The 25,294-nt window shown below is 41.3% G+C and overlaps 1 protein-coding gene across 1 annotated transcript in view; it reads left to right on the top strand.

Annotated features, from left to right (window-relative positions):
* Positions 1–25,294, top strand: part of LOC135219961 (protein pigeon-like) — a 198,669-nt gene that overhangs the window by 45,442 nt on the left and 127,933 nt on the right. The window contains 3 exon segments of the mRNA XM_064257205.1: positions 15,959–16,141; positions 20,855–20,937; positions 24,574–24,741. Coding sequence (XP_064113275.1) covers positions 15,959–16,141; positions 20,855–20,937; positions 24,574–24,741 — 434 coding nt within the window.

Here is a 25,294-nt window from a genome sequence, read left to right as displayed (position 1 = left end):
TTAAAAAAAAAAAAAAAAAAAAAAAAAAAAAAAAACTTTCCAACGTACACCAGGTCGTTCTGGAAGAGACTCGGAAAGCGCTCGACGTCTTAAGCATTGGGACGCTCGCCAGGACGCTATTTGCAAGACGTTCGAAGTAGTAGACATCTGGACGCTTTTCAGGACGCTAGGCGTCCTACGAATCAAGACTCTAAGGAATAAAGAACGCTCCTCAGATGTGTAAGAGCCCTATGCTTTAATGCCTTCGACAAAAGTCCTATATGGACACTCGTCAGGAGTAAGTTCTAGGACGATGCGCAGACAGAACCTGAGAAAGCATACCAGGTTTCCAAAAAATTGTGCACAAGCACGAATCTTAAAAGAGTGCTTCTCTTCCTCCGAGACGCCCTCCCCTCATCGTAGGGGGGGGGGGGGGGGGGGGTGGGGGGGGGGGGGGGGGGGGGGGGAGTCTCGGAAGGCCTCTCCAATCGAGAGTGGTAAGGAAGACGTACGATGTCGCACAAGCGACCATTGTCTTTCTCGCCCTCTTAGGAGAGGTCTTACGGAAGAGGACGCTTCATCGGGTAAGATCGAGTAAGTCCTCCGCCTCGATTTACGCTTCGTTTTTCCCCGGAAAACTTCGAAGTTAGTATCCCACAGAAAGGACGCTTTCGGGGCGTCCTGATTCGAGTCCGGAGAGAAGGAAGAGGGCGTCCCTTCGCCCATCTTCTTCTCAAAGGATAACTTCGTATGGATCTGCACCATCCAAGAAGGGCCTAGTAGCAATTCAACAATAGTTAGATGCCTTTTTCGCAAAGAAAGAATTAAGATCGAGACATCGTAAGAAAGATCTATGTCTACCCGTAAAGAAATCTAGACGTTTTCCTTCTTATTCTCCGCGTTCTTCGTCCTCTCCGAATTCGTCGCCTTCTAGACCTCTTAGACTCATTCAGGAGCGCATAAGCACTCTTGTTGATAGTCTCTCTAGAAGTATCGGCAAAGGAGACAAAGACAATAGATGTCGCACAGGCGACCATCGTCTTTACCAAGAGTCGAAGAACGTTCAAAAGGATAGTTTCGACGTCGAGTTGGAGTAGAATGATCTTGGTGTTCAAGAACGAGAGGAAAGTACTAAACACAAGAAACGCCTTACTCGTCAGGATGCTTTTCAGGACGCTCATGAGGACGCTCGACGTTGCAAACAAGACTAAGAAGTCGCATCATGGGTTCAGAAGATATTGAACGACTTAGATGTTACGACAGGTTGCTATATGAGGACGCAGAGGAGGACGCTTTTGAGGACGCAAAGCGTCCTACTTCTCAGGATAGAATTAGAGGAGTTTTAGTACAACGTCCATCACGTCAGGTCGTAGATGAGGTCGCTTTTGAGGACGCTAGGCGTCCTACAACGCTATATCGAATTAAAGATACTTTGGCAAGGCGTCCATCACGTCAGGACGCTTTTGAGGACGCGAGGCGTTCTATAACGCTATATCGAAATAGAGATGCTTTGACAAGACGTCCATCACGTCGGGACGCTTTTGAGGACGCCAGGCGTCCTGAGCGTCGAGAGCATTTTAAGAAGGCTCATCGTCCTTCTCATCAGGATGCTATGCAGGATCAGAACGCTATACAGGACGCTTTTGAGGACTCTAGGCGTCCTATGCGTCAAGAAAATTTTTAAGGACGCTTGTCGTCCTTCACATCCTGGATTATTTTCTGTCAGGTATGTGGATTTCTCCCATATAGTAAGATACTAATGGTTTGTCAATAAAGGTTTTGTCAAAGTAAGTGGACGAACCCTCATTGACAAAAAGAAATTCTTTATCCCGTACAAGGGTTAGTTCTCATTGATAAAGATTTTGATAACATTTTATTGTTTAAGCGGATAAGCTCTCATTGACAAGATTCGGAAAAGCTCTTATTCATTAGTAAGAGATTCGTCAAGAGAAAAGACTTGTAGAAGACGTCCATGAAGTCTTAATTCCAATGGCATCGGAAGCTTGAATTGTCTTTTTCGTTCCTCGGTTCTCATTGGAGGATCTCCTTTGAACAACATTAATTCATTCTCTTGACGAAGAGAACGAAAACAGTCGTTTTCCATTCTCTCTCTTCCTTGTTGAGGAAAGAATGTAGTAGAGAATTAGCTGTCCAAGTGGCTATAATACTTATGTATTTTATTTTTGCGTTATATTAGTACTGTATGGTTCAGGTCATATACGCATATCGTAGCTTCTTCTATGGATGGCAACCGAAAGGACTGTTATTCAAGTTGTGTTTAATTGGGGAGAATTATAACATGCACTCCCTTCCAAGAGTTTCCGGGGTAAGGACAACGCTAAAAGGTATTGTTACTACAACATCAACTCAGCTTCTACATTTAGCGAATTCTATTTCGCTTAAATATGCTTATTTGAGAGTTTTTCTTCTGCTAGATAATAATAACAAACTTCTTCCTTTGTAGAAGGGAGTAGATGGTAACGCAGGCAGATTAGTGCGTGACGATGAATCAATGCTGCTTTCACTGTGGATGACGCAGTATTTTTAATCGGTACTCTCTGCAACCTTCCAGGAGTTTCCGATTTAACATTTTGGATATTAAGAGTAGTGTTACTACAACGCGGACTCAACTTCTGTATTTAGCGAATCCTGTTTCGCTTAAAGATGTATCTTGAGAGTTTCTTCCGGCTCAAATGATAACAAACCTATTCTTTTGTAGAATAGGGTAGCTGGCAACTCAGACTTACTAGTGCAAGAAGGTGAACGTCGGCACACCAAGTCACCAACTCAGTACCAAGTAGTGCGCTGTCATGCTCGGTATGTTACGTCTCTCTCTCCCGAAGGATTGATTGACTAACCGTATCTCTGCCCTACAATCGTGGACTTTAAGCCTAGAATTGAAGGGAATTATAACATGCATTTATTAAAAACACTTGCCTTCATTGGCGAAACAATTTTTAACAGAGATATCTCCTAATCCTTTCGGTGCCCTTTACCGCAATGTTACAGGATTCTATAAGAGTCTACCGCGGCATAGCACTATATTAAGGCTCTCCTGCTTAGGCAGAGCGCAGCCTTATTACGGAGGGAAGCATGCTCGGTAGGGGAAGGAATTAGTCTGCTGGGGACCATTTCCTCCCTGAAGAAGTTTGTTTCCCTGAATAGACTGCAATTCAGACCTGTCCACGTTTTTTTTTTTTTTATTTTTTTCCCTACCAAAAAATGGAATAATATCCAAGATCTAGAAACGATTCTGAATATCTTGCAATGCTTCAGGTAACACCTCAGGTGATAGCGAAAAAGTACCAGACATCTCTAGAGAGTGTCAGATGTCCTGGCACATATTCTGAAAGAATTGTAAGCAATTTGGTCGTCCTAAATTGTCCTGAAGGAATAGATCAACTCTGACAAATACCACATCTCTCTTGTCTTTCAAGAACTATCGAGAAATTCTCTCTCGATCCCTGTTCAAGTTAATGGTAGAGAGCCTGTTATGAAAATAGACATGAATGTAACGATTCTCAAGAGGTTCGTTACAGGATTGCACACAGTCCGTACGAATCTTCTCGATCGACGGTAATAAATAATGACATCCGAATAGAATCTTCGATTGGAAGTATATAGAGAGTTGTTGAGAATTTAGGGAAGTCCTTTGTTACATCTCTTCGCAATGTTTAGGATGAAGAGGCTTCTTCTACTCTGCTCTCTATTCTCGATCTGGGAGCGATAGCAATAGACGCCATCCTATGTATATTGAACGGGGATGGATGTGTAGTCTCTTTTCCCCGATTTCAAACTCTGGGGATGTAATAAGTTGATTCTTGAAGTCAGAGGGAACGAGAAGAACACTGTTCGCCCAAGAACATTGATTGCCCTATGAGAGCCTTCGAGAAGATAAATTCACAGAGGTCACGGTTTACTTTAACAGCGTCACTCTGAGAGGTATAGCAAAACCTCTCCACCCTAAGTCTGACGGAGTTCAGACTGTCGAAAGGTTGACCGAAACGAGAGGTTTTTTCAAAACTAATGACAAATGTCATTGCCAAGGCAAAGGAGTGCTGCCTATTTTGCTTTATACCAATCGGAGTGGGCTGATTTTGGAAATGGTGTAGGAATTAATAGTGTTCTTTCGCCTCGATCTCTGTGAATTGCATTACAGTCTTCTCTTTCCGTCTGAAGAAAGGACTAAATTGTAAATCCTGATTATTACAAATACGGGAGTATGTGGTTGATGGCATTTGGGCTTAGAGATTTGGATCTGTCAAACAATAAAGCCCTTCACAATATTTAAGGTCTGTGGAAGTCTCGAAACTGTCTAGATCGAAGATTCTGGCATGAAACTTGGATGTAGTCTGAAGTTCTCGATGTCGAAGAATTTCGATCCTCTCCTTTCTGTGAACTTAAAGCATGGGACCAGAAAGGCTAATTTTTCTAACCACTCTAGCTATGAAGGGTTAGGGAAGTTTTAAGCCACCATTCAGTACGTTTTTTTTGGTTTTAGGGAACATAAGGCGGTGTGTTATCTAAACCTTCCGTTCTGCCTAAGAACGAGAACCCGTCTAACCCTTTGCCCAGGAGCTTGGAAGTCAAGGGGATGGTATAAATTATTGGGCAAGAGCCAGAGAGAGTCCTGTGCCCTGTCGGGTCTCTCAAGTTTTATCTAGATAAAACTAAGAAAGTCAAGGTCCTTCGGACAATCTGCGGTGTTCCGTAATAACCAGACTTGCCCATGTCAAAGAACACCCTGGCGTTATTGTTAAGGAGTTCTTTCAAAGTGGCTCAGTAGTCATGTTTGGACAAAGATTTGAAATCTTTTAAACTGAATGTTCACGAGGTGAGGGCGCGGTCTCGGAAACATTTCAATAGAGAATGGCACTTGGTGACATCCTGAGTGCCACGTTTTAGCGAAGCAACGTTGTGTTCACTTCACAATACCTGCGGGATGTGAAGATAGAATATAAGATTTGCTGCTCGCTAGGGCCATACGTGTCCGCAGACACAATCTTGGGGGCAAGAAGTACCACTCTTCCTATCCTATAGAAAATGGTTAGGAAGAGTTGTTATTTATAGTTGTTGGGTCGACCGCCAGTGGCGGACTTCTCAATCCTTAAGCCTTAGTTAAATATCCTTAACTCTGGCTAGGTTGGTCAGGTGGTGATATATTTTACTTCTTAGTCCTCATGGTATGGTCATATGGTCTAGTCACATTGTGGTCATGCTCCCGTTGACAGATCATCTAGAGCGCACCAACTACGCAGGTCACTACCTTGTTGGTAACTCTAGTAAAGCAGAAGCAGGCTTTGGTGACAGTAATCACGAAGTCAGCTATGCTAACAGGTAAGGAACCAAGATGTCAATCATCTGCACTTGAAGGTGGTTTCCAAAATTCCTTCTATTCTGTCCCTTCCCACCCCCAAGGGTGGGAGTCAGCTATATATATATCTGCCAGGTAAGTGTTATGAACAAAATGATATTGTCATGATACAATAAAGTTTGTTCATACTTACCTGACAGATATATATAATCAAGTACCCACCCACCTCCCCTCAGGGGACAGTGGTATAAAAAAGGGATTTTGACGTAAGGAAAAATCTATTTCTGGGCATTTGGCTCGTGTCAGCGAAATATCCTTTAATCTATTATTTCTAGGGCGGTTAAATGTACTAACACATACCAGAGAATAAATAAATAAAGAAAAAGGTCAGTACAACTGACTCGCTCACCCTCCGAAGAGGGTGTCGGTATGAACACTATGGCGAGTGAGACCACTACCACGAGCCGAAGCCAATAGAAATCTCCCACTACAAAATCCCCACAAGAGGAGAGCCGACCCACAGAGTGGGCAGCAACTACTACTACTCCATCCCATGCTGCCGACTGCTGCGCCTCTGGTGGCCATCCTGAAGTTAGCAGACAATCTTGAGTGATGGGATGGGTAGGGCGGGATTTCGCTGGCGACACGAGCCAATCGCCCAGAAATAGATTTTTCCTTACGTCAAAATCCCTTTTCTGGGCTCAGCTCGTGTCACTGCGCGAAATCGTACCAGAGAAATAGCACAAGATTGTAAATAAAATTCAACAAAACAAAAAAGAGGTCTCAAATAAAAGATAAAATAAAATAAAAGAATATAATTGCTAATAAAGATACATATACACAATGATACAAAATAGAAATATTGCTTAAATTAAACTTAATTCTAATAATATTTCTTAACTTAAGGTAATTTACATATATACAGGGCTAATATGGCATATATGTTCAGAAATGGTATCTGTGTAATGATATGTATCAAAAATTCTAGAGCAATTAAGACAATAAGTCGAACAAAACAAACTTCAATAATAATAACATATAAAGGAATGTATATAACTTAATATACAAAACCCGTAACCATTACAAATAAGATGTATCCCCTAGCATAAAAATAAGGGGATCACATCCAAGAGATCAATATATACAATCGATTGTGAGTGCCCCTAGCAAAAAAATAAGGGACACCCACCATATCATCATAAAAGCAGCTAAGACACAAGGTAACCGTAGATGAACAAGGCAGGAATAGACGAACTGCTGGGTGAGACAGGTAGAAAGGAGGACTGGATCTTCTACTAAAGATTAGGCAGAGTCGGGGGAAACTATGTTACCCGCCGCTACTGCTGAAAATTTCAGAGCTTCCAAGGACTTTAAGTAATGACGTTTAAATACTGTCGGCGATTTCCATCCAGTATATTTTTTCAACTCATCGAAGTTCATATGTTGGAAATAGTTAATTGAGGTGGCTACTGCCCTGACATCATGTGCTTTTGGAAAAGAGTCAGGATTGGCTTGTTTAATAAAGTACAGGATTTGTTGCCTGATGCCTTTAATAGATAAAGTACCACCTTTTTCTCTCTTAAAGAGAGGACCCGATGAGGATGAGGAGGTCCTAGACAGAAAGGCTCGTAAGGTCGAAACTGGGCAAAGAGATACATCTTGTGGAAGGGGTAGTACCTTCTATGGTTCCCACCTCATCAAAGGATCTTCATTCTTAGCTATAAAAACTACGTTCCGGAGAAGTAGCACTTCCCCTGTGGGAAGGAACTGAATATGATCCGATCTCTGGATAATGCCGACAGTTCTGAAATTCTAGCTCCTGAGGCCAAGCTTAATAAAAATAGAGTTTTTCTTAAGAGCATTATAAAAGAACATGTGTCATTATCAGTTTCTGAAGCCAGCTTTAGAACATCGTTTAAGAACCATGATACTGACGTAGGCCTTACAGAAGGTCTAAGTCTAGCACACGCCTTGGGAATAGACGAGAAGTAGGAGTCTGTCAAGTCTATGTTGAAACCAAATTGAAAAATCTTTTTCAAGGCTGACTTGTTTGTCGTAATGGTGCTAGCTGCTAAGCCTTTTTCAAATAAAGATCTGAAAAAGGATATAGCTGAATTGATTGTCATGATTCTATATCTGATTCTCTCAGGAAGGTTGCTAACTTTTTGACAGCAGCATCATACTGTCTCAAAGTTGAATCTCTTTTATCGGATTCCAAGAAGAGAATATTTTGAGGGTCAATATTCGCATTCCTTTTCGCTGCAAACTTCATGAAATCCATAAAGTTAGGGTTTTGAGAATTCCTGAGGAAGCGAACACAGTCTTCGTTTGTACTGACTGGGAGAGCCTGGGACTGGGAATCCGAAGAGGGCGAAGACCCAGTTCCAGAATTAGAGGGTACCAATTGCTCTTCGGCCAGTCTGGGGCTACTAGAGCCACTTGACCCTTGAATGTCCTGAGTTTGTTCAGTACCTTCATGAGAAGATTCACTGGAGGAAAGACATAAATCTTCTCCCAGTTGTTCCAGTCTAGGGCCGAAGGGCGTCCGTGGCATAGGCCAGAGGGTCCAGGTTGGGGGCCACATAACATGGGAGTTTGTGGTTCGCTTGAGATGCGAAGAGATCCACTTGTAGGCCTGGAACTCTCTGAAGAATCCATTGGAACGAACTGTTGTCCAGTGACCATTCCGACTCTAGAGGTACTGATCGGGATAGAGCATCTGCTATGACGTTTCTCACTCCAGCTATATGGGTGGAGGAGAGGTGCCAACTGAACTTGTCCGCCAGGGAGAAGATGGCTACCATGACATGATTTAGATGACGTGATTTGGAGCCTCCTCTGTTTATACAATGTACTACCACTGCGCTGTCCAAGACTAGCTTTATGTGGGAGTACTTTGGCGGACGTAACCTTTTAGAGTCAAGAACACTGCCATTGCTTCCAGTACGTTTATATGGAACTGACGGAACTGAGGTGACCAAGTTCCCTGAACTTTCTTGAACTGGGAATATCCTCCCCAACCGCTTAATGAAGCGTCTGTGTGGATGGTAATCCCCGGAGGAGGAAACTGAAGGGGCACTGATATCGATAAGTTCTTGACTTTCGCCCACGGGCGGAGTCGATTCCGTAGAATCTGAGGGACTGAGGATAATTTGTCCCTGGACCTGACATTTGCTCGTGAGCGCCAGATTCTGGTTAGGTCTTTCAGTTTGGCTTTCATCAAGATGTTTGTCACTGATGCAAACTGGAGTGAACCAGGATCCTTTCCTGAGTTCTTCTTGACGCAAGTTTGTGACTCAGAAATTGCTTGACTGACTTCGCTATTTCTTTCCTCTTGGCTGATGGAATCGACAGAGTATGGGAGGATAGATTCCATTGAATGCCCAGCCACTGAAAGTTTGACTCTGGAGTGAGTCTTGACTTGGTCCTGTTTATCTTGAAGCCTAGATATTCCAGGAACTGAATCACTTTCAGTGTTGCTCTGTGGCATTCCTCGACTGTTGGAGCCCAGATCAACCAATCGTCGAGATACGCTACTACCATAACCCCTTGCGATCTTAGTTGTTGAACTACTACTTCCGCCAGCTTCGTGAACACCCTGGGTGCTACGTTGAGCCCGAAAGGAACTACCTTGAAGGAGAATGTCTGGTCTCCTATCTTGAAGCCCAGATACGGACGGAAGTGTCTTGCAATAGGGATATGATAGTAAGCGTCTGTAAGATCGATAGAGGTGGTGGACGACGGCCCCACGGGGAAGTAAGGTCCGCACCCTGCGAGATCGTGAGCATCTTGAACTTGTCGCAGCGAATGGCTAAGTTTAAGCGGGACAAGTCTAAGATTACCCTTCTTTTTTGTGAGCCTTTCTTTGGCACGCTGAATAAGCGACCTTGAAATTTTAACCTGTTGACTCTCGCTATAGCTCCTTTCTGAAGGAGGTCCTCCGCATACTCCGTCAATTCTTTGGATGGAAGTTGGCGGAAAGGTCTGGATGGGGTGGGTTCGCTATCCAGCTCCAACCCAGGCCTTTTGACACAATGCTCTGCGCCCACTTGCTGAAGTTCCACCGGTGGCGGAAGTGAAACAGCCTCCCTCCTACCTGAAAATCCTCATTGGTTTTGGTAGCCTCCTCGGCCTCCCCTGAAATGCTTTCCTCTATTAAAGGGCCCTCCCGATCCTCTCCCACGAAAGGATCGCTTACCTCTGCCTCCCTTACCCGAGCGGTCATACTTCTGGGAAGCCTGACCCTCGAAGACCTGATTGTAGGCTGGAGAGAGAGCGTAAGAGGTGGAGGGTTGAGGCTGAGGGGAGATAACATAGATTGGCTGCGACTGAGCCTTGGAGGTAGAAGGTTGGGCTGCTTGCACCAACGGGACAGCTGGAACCTGCTGAGTAAAGCGTGGCTGTTTCTTCTGGTAGGGCTGGAAACGTCTGGGTTTCCTTTGAGCCTTACCCTTAACCCCTTGATCCTGGCGTCTCTTGGCCGTAAGACCCCAACGATCTTTAAGGCTTTGGTTCAATCTCGTAGCCTCTGCCTGGACCTCCTTCACCATCTTCTCTGGGAAGAGGTCTGCTCCCCAGATGCTTGATGTAAGCAACTTATTCGGCTCGTGCCGAATTGTTGCTTCTTGGAGGACATGTTTCCTACAGTTCGTCCTAGCCGTGGCGAACTCAAACATATCCGACTGCACCGTTTGAGTCAGAGACTTGGTAAGAAGCTTAAAGAGTGGCTCAGAACCATAGGCAATGGTAGCCGCCTCGGTCATGGCCATGGTATTAATAGACCTGGCTAACCTCGATTTGGCATCGAATTCCGCCTGAATAAGGCTATCTGGAAGCCTAGGTAGCTTCTCACCAAACTGCTCCATAGCACAGTCTGGTTTGAGTTTGCCTGCTGAAAAGGTGTTGGGCAAATCTTCCCACAACTCACCGGCTGAGGGAAGTAAAGGAGACGTAGGGTCTGCTTCCTTCAGCTGAGGCATCGAATCCCCCTTCTGGGCTGCTGGAATGGTGGTTGTCGCGATCTTTGTCAAGAAAGGGAGCGGGGTACTCTCTTCCATTGTAAAGATCGTAAAAGGACTCTTAAATGGTTGAATCTTCGTATTGGAACAATCCATGTCCTCTAGACACCTGAGCCATTCTCTCTGAGCCTGGTCTCGTGAATAGAGGACTGTCTCTTTCGGTACCTTATCGTCCCGAGTCAGGCCGAGGCGGTGAGACGGCGTAGCCGATGAACGGAGGCTGAAGGTCTTCCGGGTAGAACTCGAAGTCTTCAATCCTCCGATTCCACATTCCGGGATAGAGATAAGCCCGTCTTGGAAGGGGGCGTATGACGCTACTCTCCAAGGATTGTTCATTGAGAACGGAGGTAGAGAGTCATACGGGGGTAATCGGGCTCCCCCTGTGCTGAAAGGTGGGGGAGAGGCTAGTGGAGCTTGGCTCAGTCCGGCTATAATGTTGTCCTGAGAGGTGATCCTATCAGACAACCGGGAGATCATTTGTTCCATGCTGGTTTTCAGAGAACCAACCAGATCGCCCACTTGTTGCAACAGACCAGCGTTGGAATCCAAAGCCGGAGCTGCTGCGGAGGTGGAAGGGTGGCTCTGAACCGGAACCAAAGGTAGTGGAACTGTCGACTCCGCTGGAGTGTGTGATCTCTCCCTGGAGGATCTACTCCTAGAGGACTTAGAGCCGGACCCAGAAGCTTTAGATCTCTCTGCTCCGGGATTTCTAGCCGGAGACTTACGAGAAGAAGATGACGCCGACGCCGTCTTTTTAGACGACGACGACGTCTTCGTCAAGGTTTTTACTGCTTGACCTTTGACCTTGGGTCTAACAGAAGCGTCAGGAGAAGTATATAATTCTGTACCTGTAAAGCCTTGGAAGGATGGAGAGGTTGCAGGGGTAGAAGATCCAGTGGCACCCAAGGGCATCCCTTGGGCGTCCAACGTACCTACCTCGACCAACAGGTCGTCTACACCTACCATAGGTTCAATATTAATGTCCAACGTCGCGACTTCCGAGGAGATGTCCTGGCCTTGATCTGTCAACGAGGCAGCCAGCTGTTGCTGAATGAAAGCGATAGTCGGGGCCGCCTCTGCTGGGTCGACGTAGCCTGTTGCCTTGCCTCCGGGGAAGATCAGTACCGCCAACTTCTTTTCAAGAATGTAGGGCATACCCTTGGCGGCGTTCTTCCCAAAACCGCCGACCCAGGCCCGCAGGGTTGCCAGTGCGGTATCCCTCACAGCCGGAGCCTGGAAGAGAGGGTATTGATTAGATTTTAAGATTAAACTTAAAACTAAAACTAAATTAAAAGCTTAACTTAAAATTATAGGGGCTGCAAAACCCCATGAATTTTATCTTAAGTTTGGAAGATTTAATGTAAAAAACTTAAGAACTATAACAAAATGAGGACCAGTTAACGGAGTTGGAATACTTACCCCGTCTAAGAGCTGGCTCACCAGATCATAACAGATGGTGCATGTCTCGTGATACCAGACCTGGATGTCCCCGTGCGGAGTCGCGCATGGAGCATGGGACCGGCAAACTTCATGTCCACATGGGTCTTGAAGTGTGGCGGCGCATCCCGGATGCTCACAGTTGGTGGTCTGTAAGTGAAAAGACACATGAGTATCTTAAAGGCTATCACTTACAGGCTAAAGGACAGAAGAACTCCGTTGCATGCCGGAGCTCGGAAAAAATTTGGGCATAACCCCTCCCTTAACGCCTGAATAGGCTATAACCCCGGAGAGATCCGGTGAGACAGGTAAGGGAGGGGGGATGGTTTAAGGTAGCTTAAGATAAACTTACTAGTTTAACATAACAGATCTTAAACCTATAAAATTCGAACGTACCGGACTAAGTCCAGTGCGTGGCGGAGTGTCGTGACTCAGCGAGACGGAGTGGTTAGAAGAGACCAACTGTATGTCCCGGTCCACCCTGCTGGGTGGACTAGCACCTTTCCGCTGGATGCCAGGGCTCCGGTAGTAAAGGAGCCCCAGTAAGGTGGGAAAGGGCGAGAGGACATACAGACTCGGGCTAGCAACGGAGCGACGGAGTAGCGACGGAGGGGGGAAAGGCCAGTCCCCCCACCTTACCATCCGGCCGGACCGAGAAGCTGGAGAGGTCGAGTCCAGTCTGGGTCTGTCCCGTCCCTCTACTCCCTCCGCCTGGGGGGGAGAGGGAGGCAGGCTCGGGTATGCGGAGCGAGCATGGGTAGACCGACCCACCCCCCGACTCTATGGAAGAGCGGGAGGGGGGAAGATGACTGGACAGGCGTCTGGCTGCTCCGTGATCACGTAGTGACCACGGGGCGGTAAGTACAAAACAATGAAACAATAAGGCCTAGAAAACACAACCGGCTGATCAGAGAGATGCTATCGGGAAGCAACCGAACTGAAGAGCGGTAGCATATAGGCCCTATGGGCCATAACCTAGGCTAAATGAAGCCAGACGCCTACACTAACCTAAACATAATATAATATAATATAATATAATATAGTTAAAATGAATAATCATGAAAGAAAGAAAACAAAATAGTAGGAGAAAAAATCCAGGAGTGTACGACTAACCCGAAGGAAAGTCTACCACTCAAAGCTAGCCGGGGCCGATACTAAGAGCCGTGGCTAGGGTCTGGATAGAAGGAGCCTACATAAGGTAAAAGACATGCATGCATGACAAAACCGTGTAGACTGTACCCTAAAACAAATCGGACGATTAAAATAGAGCGTACTAAAGTAAGGGGATGTTCTGGGTATGGGAGACCAAGAACGAACCCACCACGAGGCAGAACCATGCTGCCATGCTTCCGACTAGAGTTTGTATTTATACCTAAAAAAACGGCAAATACGGGCTCAGGGCCGGAAAAAACCAATTAGCAATAAACACTGAGTACTTAACTTAGCTGCTGCGATGGCTGCACGCTCCATGATAAATAAATCCAAAGAAAAGGGCACAAAAAACACAGAGTAAAAAAGGGCACGTGTGTACCGTGTGCGCAGGGCTGCCAGATTTTCATTGCCAACTTATCGTACAGATGGTTCAAAATTATCGTTTTTCCCCCAAAATTATCGTATAATATATCGTATGCATGTGAAAAATTATCGTATCTTTTATCATTATACTATGCTCTACAGTAATCAACATTTCTTGGTATCAAAATAATACTGTATAACTTTTATACATTTATTATGATAAGGCAAAAATAATATGAATCAAACTCTACTGTCTCATTATAAAAAAAACAATGTGACATTTTACAGAGAATAAATATATGAAACTGAAACCCTACTCATACATTGTGCATAGCAAAACAATAACCAAATTAAGAAATGTTCTTTACCAAAATTATAGAAAATTGTTTTTTTTTAAAGTTTTTACTATAGGCTACATTATCATACAGCCGTGAACTGTTTTTAAACGTTTAAGTAGGGTGGCCATTTCTAAATGTTTCCAAAAAGGAGGACACCTCACATGTTTGTATGTATATATATATATATATTATATAATATGATATAATAATATATAGTATCTATATATATATATATATATATATAGATATATATATATATTATATATAATATAAAGAGAGAGAGAGAGAGAGAGAGAGAGAGAGAGAGAGAGAGAGAGAGAGAGAGAGAGAGAGAGCTGCATAGATAGACAGTAACTGTTACTGCTAACACACACACAAAAAATTGATTTTACTGAAATTCCTGTACTACATATAAAACCCATTTTGTGTTCTCAGCTTGATTGCATGGAGGTCTATTTCTTGCATTTCCAACGCAACCTCTGAGGGCTAGGGGGGGAAAACAAGCTTATTTTTCAGTTGAAATTTAGCTTGTCAAAGCTGGATTTGATATTACTACCAAAGTAAAAACCGTTTGCTACCTGCCATCAAGACTGAATGGCAGTGGCCGAATGGATATATCTCGCTGATCTGACAACTGTGGACTTCCGATGGTGGACCTAAACAGTTCGTGTTCTATCTAACTGTCTGCTGACCTTAGCCTCAGTTTCGTCAGCATCGTTTATATACATACATACATACATATATATATATATACCTCTTAAGATACCTTGTTTATTATTTTTTTTATTTCTCGCCTCCCAAGAAAGGGGGGCAAATTTACGTCCTCCTTAAGGTTACGGAGAAAGGAGGATGCCTGGTCACCCTACGTCTAAGCATGCCTTTGGATGGCGTAAACATAACGCAGGACTCCTGGTTTTTCATACACTCAGAGGCCAATAAAGCACCATTAACAGTTTGTGTATTTAAACTATTTCTTATTTTTGTCTTAAAAATAATGATCTTACTGAACAATCTCGCATTCAGGATTCGAGAGGGAAAGACTGACCGTACACAACAAAATTATCCCCACTCAGATCATTTGGATCGGATGTTTACAATATCAGCATAATTGCCTCGTTCCACGGAGAGAGAGAGAGAGAGAGAGAGAGAGAGAATATGGTCTCATGTCTCTCTTAAAAGGGGTCAGCGATAAGATGACCTCCCGGCAATTGGTAATTGAGTAGAGGGTGAAGAAAATACATACGGTACCAATACAATTAACCTACCTATCTCAATAATCTCAAAACACAATTATCTACATATCCCAAGGGAAATTGTCACTTTACATTTTCATAATTTTCAATTAGAAACATTTAATCTTGAAAAAAATGCTTTTTAATCATCTGAAAATAAACAAATGCCAGAATTATCGTATAAAATGTACGATAGTTGGATCTGGTATCGTACATCGTACCAGAGGCTGTTTAATCGTACATGTACGATAATTATCGTACGAATGGCAGCCCTGCGTGTGCGCTAACTGAAAAGGATGGCCACCAGAGGCGCAGCAGTCGGCAGCATGGGATGGAGTAGTAGTAGTTGCTGCCCACTCTGTGGGTCGGCTCTCCTCTTGTGGGGATTTTGTAGTGGGAGATTTCTATTGGCATTCGGCTCGTGGTAGTGGTCTCACTCGCCATAGTGTTCATACCGACACCCTCTTGGAGGGTGAGCGAGTCAGTTGTACTGACCTTTTTCTTTATTTATTTATTCTCTGGTATGTGTTAGTACATTTACCCTAGAAATAATAGATTAAAGGATATTTCGCGCAGCGACACGAGCTGAGCCCAGAAAATCTGAATAGAAAATGGGATGGTTCCTGAGGCCCGCCTCCCAGCGGCGGGAATGGGTACTAACCACCTGGCCGACCACTGCGTTTGCCGGGAGTTTTGAAATTCTGTCGGTCATCAGAGAAATACAGCTATATATATATCTGTCAGGTAAGTATGAACAAACTTTATTGTATCATGACAATATCATATTTTGTTAGTTAAAACTCAAGAAAAACCCGCTAAAAATTTTTATACTGTTTTTTTCAATAGTTTTATCACAAAGAGTGCATTTTATAATGAAATTAATAAAAAAAATCAGGAATTAGTGGATATTTCTCGTAGAAAAATACAGCGAATAGGCGAATTTCCTGCGAATAATGGGAAGAAATGTTCCAGAGAGAAATCCATGAATGTATGAGTCCGCAAATACGGGGCATCCACTGTAATGTCTTTATTGTGGCTGGTACTTAATAGCCACTGTTATATTTTTACAGATATTGCCATATATTCCTCTCCTCTTACTTAATAGCCACTGTTGTGTTTTTACAGCTATCGCCATATATTCCTTCCCTCTAAGTCTGAAAGATGGTGCCTCTTGGGTTGTTGATGACCAGCCATTAACAGACTCCGTTGTACGTTCATTTGTATGGGCGCAGTGGGAACCTCGTCATAATCACTTATATTATCTCCATTATCGACCACCACCTGAAGTTGGATTAACTTTGGGCTCAGGTAAGAAGTTATTCATTGCATTATCATTGTTCTTGGAGGTTTTTATTGTTATAGATGCTTTAATATTTGGAGTAATTGTACAGTGTCTTCTGTTCTGGATATTAACTACGACTAAATGAAGTACAGACATATTTCACTGCCTAGAAGTCTGCATCTTTAATTGGGAGTTGGTTCATTAATAAATGAAAGAAGTCCTGAGTTTTATTCTCTTGTGAGTAGCCTCACTGAAGGGGTACTCTTACTTCATCTATAAGTTTATTGGTGCCTCAACTTATATCCACATCCTGATTCACATTTTAAAATCGTTAGTTGGTACCTTTCATTTCTTCATTTTTGAACTCCCAAAAACTCCCATGTTAAATTATGATATTGTACTCACTGTAGCAGCAGAGAATATACATAGCATGCTTGCAAATTCAAGAATGGAGCTATTCATAAGATGTATTAGCTTACTGAGCAAGTCAGACAATGCTAAGAATAACTGTGATTTATTGTATTTCATTTAACTCATGAAAAGCCAAAGAGTAAATTGTCCACAGATATTCGTGCACTGATTTAGTTTTCAGTGGGAATAATTTCTCATAATCTAAAGCCTTTGATAATTATCTAATCAAGATATTTTAAATTTACACTTGTGCACTTCTTTCTAAGTGTGTCAGTGGGTTCCTAAAAGAGACAACTATTTTATTTTCTTTTATGTAGTTGTTTCATCGTACTAAGTGGTTTTTGAAAAGAAATTCTTTTTAACATTATCCTGTGTAATTTATATCATGGCATTTTCTTACTACTATTAGTAGTTAAGACAAATTGATGAGTTATTTATAATTAGCTTTTGTTAGCCAAGAAATTGCCCTAGATGCTTCAGTACCTCCTAAAAGAAGAAAAAAAGAGTAGTAGACCATAAATTTCATTATATTCTTATATCTGCAAGAACAGATATAAGAAGCCCCCAGATGTTTCACATTCTAATTGTAATAAAAAAAAAAATTTTCTGTGGGAGGATTACCCTTATCCACAATTCATTTAACCTTTTCAATAATTTTCATTGATATTGTATTTGTTTTTCACGTAGGCAGTCCCGGTTATCAGCAGGGGTTCCATTCTCGACAGGGAGCTGATAATCTAAACCACCATTAACCGAAACGCAGAGGTTATGGTGCTTTGGTACCGATAACTGGTTAACTGGTTAGGTTAGAATACAGTGGTCCCCCCGTATTCGCGGGGGATGCGTACCAGACCCCCTCCCCGTGAATAGTTAGAACCCGCAAATGTTTGGAATCCCTATAAAAATGCTAAAAACAGCCTATTTTGTTAGTTAAAACTCAAGAAAAACCCGCTAAAAATTTTTATACTTGGTTTATTTATTAGTTTTATCACAAAAGTGCATTTTATGATGAAATTGATAAAAAAACAGGAATTTGTGGATATTTCTCATAGAAAAATACCGCAAATATGTGAATTTTCCGCGAATAATGCAGGGAAACGTTCCCAAGAGAAATCCGCAAATGTGTGAGTCCGCAAGTCTGGAGAACGCCAATACGGGGGGTCCACTGTATACACTTAACCCAACAGTTAACCACCTCATCCTATCTTTAAAATAGTACAATGTAAATCAGGACACGTTGGTTAATAAGGAAGAAAGAAATATTAAATGAAACTTAAAATCATTTAAAATCTTAATGAAACGGGCACAATAAATGTTAACAGTTAATTCTGCTGACTTACACAAGAAAGTTCATCACTGCCACTTTCAAGGTGAATAGCTGGAATTTGCAAATAAGTTCATTTACATGTTAAGTGGAGGGCTGTCAGGATTCCAATTATCTTAACCTTGGATTTTTTTTTATATATTTTATGCTATTCACATTTATATTTTTACTGTATTTTTTATATATCTTTACAACCCAAAAGATAACTGCAATTGTGTATGTAGGGTATGCACGAGTGCACAAAGTCAAGTGCTTACGTTGGAGAACTTGATACAGGTTGTTTTGGTTCATGTTGTTACGCTTATGATTTTTTAATTTGCTTTATGCTATTTCATGTATATTTTTACTGTATTTTCTTGTCTTTATTTTTACAATCCAAAAGATAAATGCAGTTGTATGCCTGGCATATGAACAAACGCACAAACTCACTCATTGGCATTGGAGAACTTCCTACAGCTTTTGTTTCGTGTTGTTACGGTTATGATTTTCTTATTTAAATTTTATGCTATTCTCATTTTAATTTTTACTGCATTTCCTCATTTTTTTGCAACACAAAATGCAGTTGTATGCATAGTTAACGTATGTCCACACACAAGTAGCGCCAACCGAGAGTATGGGCAGGTTGGTGCGGTGACCTGGAAACTGACCAAACCACCTACTGACATAGTATGCCAAACTACTTCAGTCTCATGGCAATACAGTTTAAGGAGCACTGTCTGTGATGACCACTCTAGAAACCTGGAAACTTCTTGGAAAGAGATGTTTCCAAAGAAAGCAAGCAAGGTGCACACCTTTTCACTGTCATGTAACTTGAGAATGGAGTGGGGGGCTGCCTTTTTAAGTAGGTACACTAAGATCAATCTTGATCAGTGCAGTGAGACCGGGTTGTTAATGGTAGGGTGTAAGAAAAGAGGACAATCTAGTTATACCTGGAGTGACTGAACCAGGCGATGTTTTATCTGTAATACTGAGTTCTTGGAGGAAAATAGGAAATTTCCTGTCCACCAGGTCCTCATTCTTGGCCAAGGACAACAGGAAGTGATGGCTGATATTGGCTCTTGCTGCCTGGACAGGTCTTTGTAGTGCAAAGAACCAGAGGAGTGAGCTAAAAACTTCCAGTGTAATCAACACCAATTCCAGTGAGCATGGGCATCTGATGGTGCAACTTAGTATATGTCGTTCAAACCGGTGGTTCTGCACCTGATGCAAGGCAGTATTAGATGAATAATCAAATGGTTGACCAAATTTAGGAAAACCTTACATGAAGATCATGGCTCAGAAAGGATGGTGAGCAGACAATTTTTCCTCCTCCTGTCAAAGAAAAGATAACAGATGGCGATGGGATTGATTTACTCACCTATTGTTGTAGGAGAAACAACCAATAAATGTTGGGTTAATTTGGGGCCACCAGGTAGGTAGTTTCATGGAAGTTAGCAGTTTGTTTAAAACTTTTGAATTCTGGGACTTTGGAGCAAAAAAGATAGATCACCTTCCATTTCTTCTAGTCCAGTCGAAATGTATCCTTTGCTATTTACTGGGTGTTCAGGCTTGAAGACATGTACTAGAATGTGTTTGACACTTGAAGGTTTTATGCTGTACAGTATGTACCCAGTGTTCCAAATCTGGTGCCATTAATGGATTTGGTGCTGTTTTCCCAGATACTAATTGGCACAGTGGTTCTTTTTGCAGCCTGGTACCAGTCCATACTCCAGAATTTTATGCAATTTTAGTAGTTTACAAAGAATCTCTTAATTCATGGTAAGGGAAATGAAGTACTTTTTAGTGGTTTACTGAGTGCAGTGCAATGTCTGGTGAGGTTTAATCATCACCATTGACTGCATTGGTGTGCAATACAAAATGGATCTTTGAAATTCTGCTGTCATATTTTTCACTACTCATGTCCAGCCTCCCATTTTGCAGCTCTCATGCAAGTAGATCTGGGTCTTCTAACAATTTTGGTGCCCACAGGAGCCCAGCTGCTAGTGATACACTGTTCTATCTGGATTGGTGCAAAGTATCTGTCCAAGGCATCTCCATATTCAGTTCTATTTAATACCAATTGATGTTTTTAGCATTGATAATTCCAGTCAGTTGTTAGAATAGATATTTCTAGTCAGTTGTCATGGGAAAGGTGTTTACCTTTGTTAGTTATCAGATCACATAGGTTTGGGAGACAAGGAAACAAGGAAATGGAAAAAGACTGTTAGCAAAATATTTGGAAATAATGAAGTCAGCTCTCCCATGGTTATACTGGAATATGCCATGGAAAATTGCCCTATTACCAGAGTTTTATCCATGGAATTTTTTATGGCTGGGCAGACCAAGTCAATCTGTGATGACTGTTTGGGATGTGAGAAGCTATTTCCTCTTCAAGTGCTTGGATAAGAAGGATAATTTGTGTAATAAGGCGAGTGAAGTTTCTAAGTTTACCGTTTGTGAAAGCCAGATTCCTTAAAATTACAAGGTTTGTAATGAAGGAAGTTGAAATGATTTTAAGTTTTACATATTTTAGGCTATCACTTATGGAGGTTTGTAAATTATAGCTTTCTTAGGGAAACTATAACCATTGTACTACTTTTAGTATAGTACTTCATAGATCTTAATATTTATTACTTTTTTTTTGTGAAATAAGCACCAGATTTATCTGTCCCTTTTTTGTTTTGTTTACTCCAGTGTATTAATATTGTAGAAGAGATGTACTAAATTATGGATTATGCGATTTAAGTGGTATATTATCGTAATAAGTATGTAAATGTTGAGTTTCTTTGGGCATCAGATATTTGGAGGTTGCTTTCATTTGTTTTGTGCCATTTATTTTTATCGAGGATTTATGCTGCAAAAATAACTGTAGAAGAAGCACATGAATTTTGTTGATTGTCTGCCTTTCTTTTATTAGTGAAATGCAATAATTTTAGATGAATAGAACTAAGTATCAAATGTATTTGTCTAGTTGAGTAGGTAGGATAGATGGACTTTATAGTTATGTTGTATTTTGCTATCTTAGGAGAGAGTGAGGAGGATGAAATGAGACCACGCCCAATGCTTACAGCCTTGCAGTTTCATCCCAACAAACCTCATGAGACTGTGGTAAGCATTTGCATTTTCTCATTACATTTAAGTATATTTCAAAAGTTGATAAATACAGTACAGTACTATATTATTGTTCCTTGTTGGTGTTTTTGTGAGTTAAACCCTAAGTTCAGTTTGATTTGTTTATAAGGATTGACAAAATGCAAGAATCCATGAATTGTCGTATTATAACAAGTTAATATATTTCCAATTCAAATACTCTAAATAATGAATGCGCTTACTTAAAGAAAAGGTTGATAAGGTATCAAATAAGGTCAGAAAAGTAGTAAAAAGGGAAGTATGATAAAGACCAGTAGGAAAGCCTAGGAATTCATGGAAAAGGGCACAGATGAGTACCTGGACCAAGTGAAAATTTGGGTAGAATGTGTATAAAGCTGAAGAGAGGAGAGAATCATTACACTGTCTAACACCTGAAATGGAAAATCTGATTTAAGGACATTAATTATGTTAATGATGTAATAGTAGCAGCTTATTGAAATATCATCCTAGCTTACAACTTAAGACAGTGTTAATATGAAGTTTGCAACAAATGAATGAATGACATATGGAAGGTAAACTTTCTGAAGTATAGAAGTGCCAAAGGGGCCTGCACAATTATGATCATGTTGAAACTAGGTATGTTTGAACCCCCTAACCTTATCTAGTCTATCCTGTATCCTATGCCAACATGCAGTAAGTCAATAAAACTTACAGAATCCATAGAAGCAAGAAATTATTAAACATATATTCCTCTTGTAATACTGATACCATACAATTAATCAGTTATGGTCAAGTATCAATACACAAAAGGAATCGGTAAAGTATACTCATAGTACACCCATTTTCTTTTATCATAAATATACAATGGAAAGAGGAAGAAAGAAAGCTTTACAGTAATACAAGTTGAAAATCAGTGTAGGCAATTGGAGTAGAGAAAGAGGGAAGGAAAACATTAAAGAGGGACATGAAAATGAAAGCATATAGAAACTTCATCCTGTGGAGAAGGAAAAGAAAGGATAGAATATTATATATAAGATATAGAATGAAAAAGTTGATAACACTTACAGTGTAATGTTAATTGACATCCAAAAAGAAATAAAACATATGAAAATGAAAGGATAGAAAATTATATATAAGATATAGAATGAAAAAGTTGATAACACGTACAGTGTAATGTTAATTGACATCCAAAAGTAAAATATATGAAAATGAAAAGGATAGAAAATTTTATATATAAGATATAGAATGAAAAAGTTGATAACACTTACAGTGTAATGTTAATTGACATCCAAAGTAAAAATATATGATTAAAATGAAAAAAGATAGAAAAAATTATATATAAGATATAGAATGAAAAAGTTGATAACACGTACAGTGTAATGTTAATTGACATCCAAAAGTAAAATATATGAAAATGAAAAGGATAGAAAATTATATATAAGATATAGAATGAAAAAGTTGATAACACTTACAGTGTAATGTTAATTGACATCCAAAAGTAAAATATATGAAAATGAGAAATATGCTGATTGAGAACAAGGAACTAAGAACTCTGTGCTTTTTAAACTTACTGACAAGATAGTTAACTAGTGACAGGTAAGAGAAAGCTGTGCTTACCTGTCAGTCTGCACACCACTTTGCTTTCAGCTGTTGTCGTGTTCAGAATCACTAACCTGACTTTTTCTCTCAGGTGCTACGGAGGCCAAGAAACTTAGGGAATTAAAGCACTCCCTGGCTGGCTTTCTCAGGGAAGCCCAGAATTTCTCCTCTGCTTAGCCACCTCTCAGTTGGTAAGATGGCCCTGTAGCTGCTTCTACAGTAACTGTGACGATTTTCAAGTCACTGTCTTGACTTGCTTTCAGACTTCCCTCACTTACATGGAGTCCCCACACACACCATGGATGCTGTGCCCAGAGGAGCTGTCACTCTCCTCCTTAAGGAGGTACTCCTCCATTTGCTCGCTTTGGTCAGACCTTGCCTATGCTCAGCAAGAAGTTGTAGAAATGGAGAAGGAAGTCATCATTGCATTGTCCTCTTCATCTTTATCTTCATCTTCATCGTTAGGTGCTTCTGCCTCCTCCATTTCAACATCAACCCTTGTAAGAGGAGGAAAAAGAAGGCTGCTATGTCTTCTCCCCACAGGAGGTCTCATAGGCTTCCATCAGTCTGTCCTCCAATGCAGAGAGGGCCGATGGGGCTCTTGCTTGTGACATTGCAAGCACCACTGAGGCTGTCGCTTCGTGCACAGGTATAGCCTCTACCCCTGGGTTCTCCATTCTATGTGATACCAGTCCAGTTAGCAAGGCTAACTGGTCCAGCCACGGTTCTCGGACTGCTGGTGTGGGACCCTCTGCACAGCCCAGGTGCTTGCCTATCACCCCTTCTACTGTGCAATGAGAGCATTCCAGGGGTCATGATTTCCCCTGCTCAGGCAGATCACCCAGATATAGGTGGTCCCCACTTCTTTCTCTCCTGTAGAGGTTTTAACTTTTAGGATGCTTTGGCACACTTGAGGGACAGCCCCCACCCATATTTGCATGAGCAGGCTGCTCTCCCTGACCTGTGAGGATGTTGTCAATGTGGGTTAACAACTGCCCACTGCCCCTCTTGTATGGGAAGGGCTCTGTCTTTTTTAGTCGAGCAGGGATTCCCAAGACCACTCACCTGTCCCTTTAACCTTTTTGGCTATTACTGAGAGGCAGGGGATGGACAGGTCCAAGGGTTGGAGTACGAGTGTTTATGCTCTCATCCCAGTCCTTCCACACTGGCCTTCATTCCTGTGTCATTCTTAGGACCAGACACTATTGTTTAGAGTTCATTGAAGATTTTCAATATCATCGACAGTCCAAAAGTTATCTAAGTTATCTGAATGCTCAGCATGGTACCCAGAGAGAAGAATAATGCATATTGGGTAATGTCTCTCTGATTGCTGAATCCTCATTGATGCCACACACATGATCACATGTGGCACCTGTGCATAAGGCATAGATTCCAAGCCACGTCAGTGACCAACATCCACCTCGTGTATGCATGAGTTGCCATATGCCACAGATTCCTTGCTTTACAATCTTTGATCGTTTTTAACAGGTTTCCAGCTGGTGCTAGAAGAATTATCCTATTGTTAAGACCTCAGGTTTGTTAGCTATGAAAAATTCAAATTGATTAAAAAATTTGTCATGTTTAACAATTCAGCATTTCTCCCAGTAGAACAATATTGTTGCTGTTGACCCTGTCAATTTAATTTCGTATTGTATCACATTTAATATCTATGCTTACTAATAAAATATTGAGTAGGTGAAAAATCTTTAATCAGTTGTTATGTATGGGAGGACTACAGTACGTAACGTATACTTAATGTTAATTGTTTATAATTACGTATTTTTGTTTTGTCTTTTTTAAGGCTGTTTAAACATATATTTCTGATAAATATGTAAAATACAAAGATGTTTTGGGCAATTCAGATTGCATCTTGTACATGGCATTTCACCAAGAGTTAACCTAATCTGTACTGAGATAACAAGGCCCTGCTTTGCTTATACGTATTTATACAGTAAAATAAAGACCTATACAGTATGTACAGTAGTAGTACATATAGTAGTAATTTTCCTTGATGTTTGTTGAGATTTTCTCTTTAATAATCTTTTTCTTTTTCAGCTGAACGTGCCACTTGAATTATCAGGCCTAGAGCATTCTCCAATGGATTTGAGTGGAGATTACCGTGACCAGGGATTGTTACACTCTGCAGGGGACGCTTGGCTGGATTTACGGGTTGTGACTTCTCCGTCTGGTGCTGTTTGCATTTGTCATCACTATATATATAAAGTAAGCTTTTACATAACTTCCTCTTGAGAAATTTTATTACTAATATAAACAACAAAATTATTAGATTTTTGTGCTAGTACTGAGTAAAGATGCTTAAATTATATTAGGTATGCAGGTGACATGCTGTATAATTTTGGGATGGTTTGAATTTGATGAAGTTACACTATTTGGTGTTAGAGTTAGCCATTAATGCTATTTGCAAGACTTGGGTGAACATCCAGACAATGCTCGTAACTGGGATAATAACTTTTACCTAGAAGACTTGTCTAATCTAGACAAATCCACATATATAATCATTCACATTTTTTTATTAGGCTTACTCTTTATGGGATTAGACATCTGATGAGACTGACTGGCATCATACTTATGTAACTAGTTGCTCATCTCACCCTCTTATATGTGCTCAAAATACTTAATTCTTTTGTGTTCTGTCAGGCTTTTAACATAGCTAATATAGCACTAGTGTGAATACAGTCCAATAACTTTTTACTTCAAATATATGCTATGTATTGAATACGTACTGTACTGTAGGAAGCAGTGGCTTGGTCAAGAC

The sequence above is a fragment of the Macrobrachium nipponense genome, chromosome 1 (assembly GCF_015104395.2).
Source record: "Macrobrachium nipponense isolate FS-2020 chromosome 1, ASM1510439v2, whole genome shotgun sequence".
Taxonomy (NCBI): domain Eukaryota; kingdom Metazoa; phylum Arthropoda; class Malacostraca; order Decapoda; family Palaemonidae; genus Macrobrachium; species Macrobrachium nipponense.
Note: the sequence above shows the minus strand (reverse complement) of the source record. Positions and strands in the feature narration are given on the sequence as shown.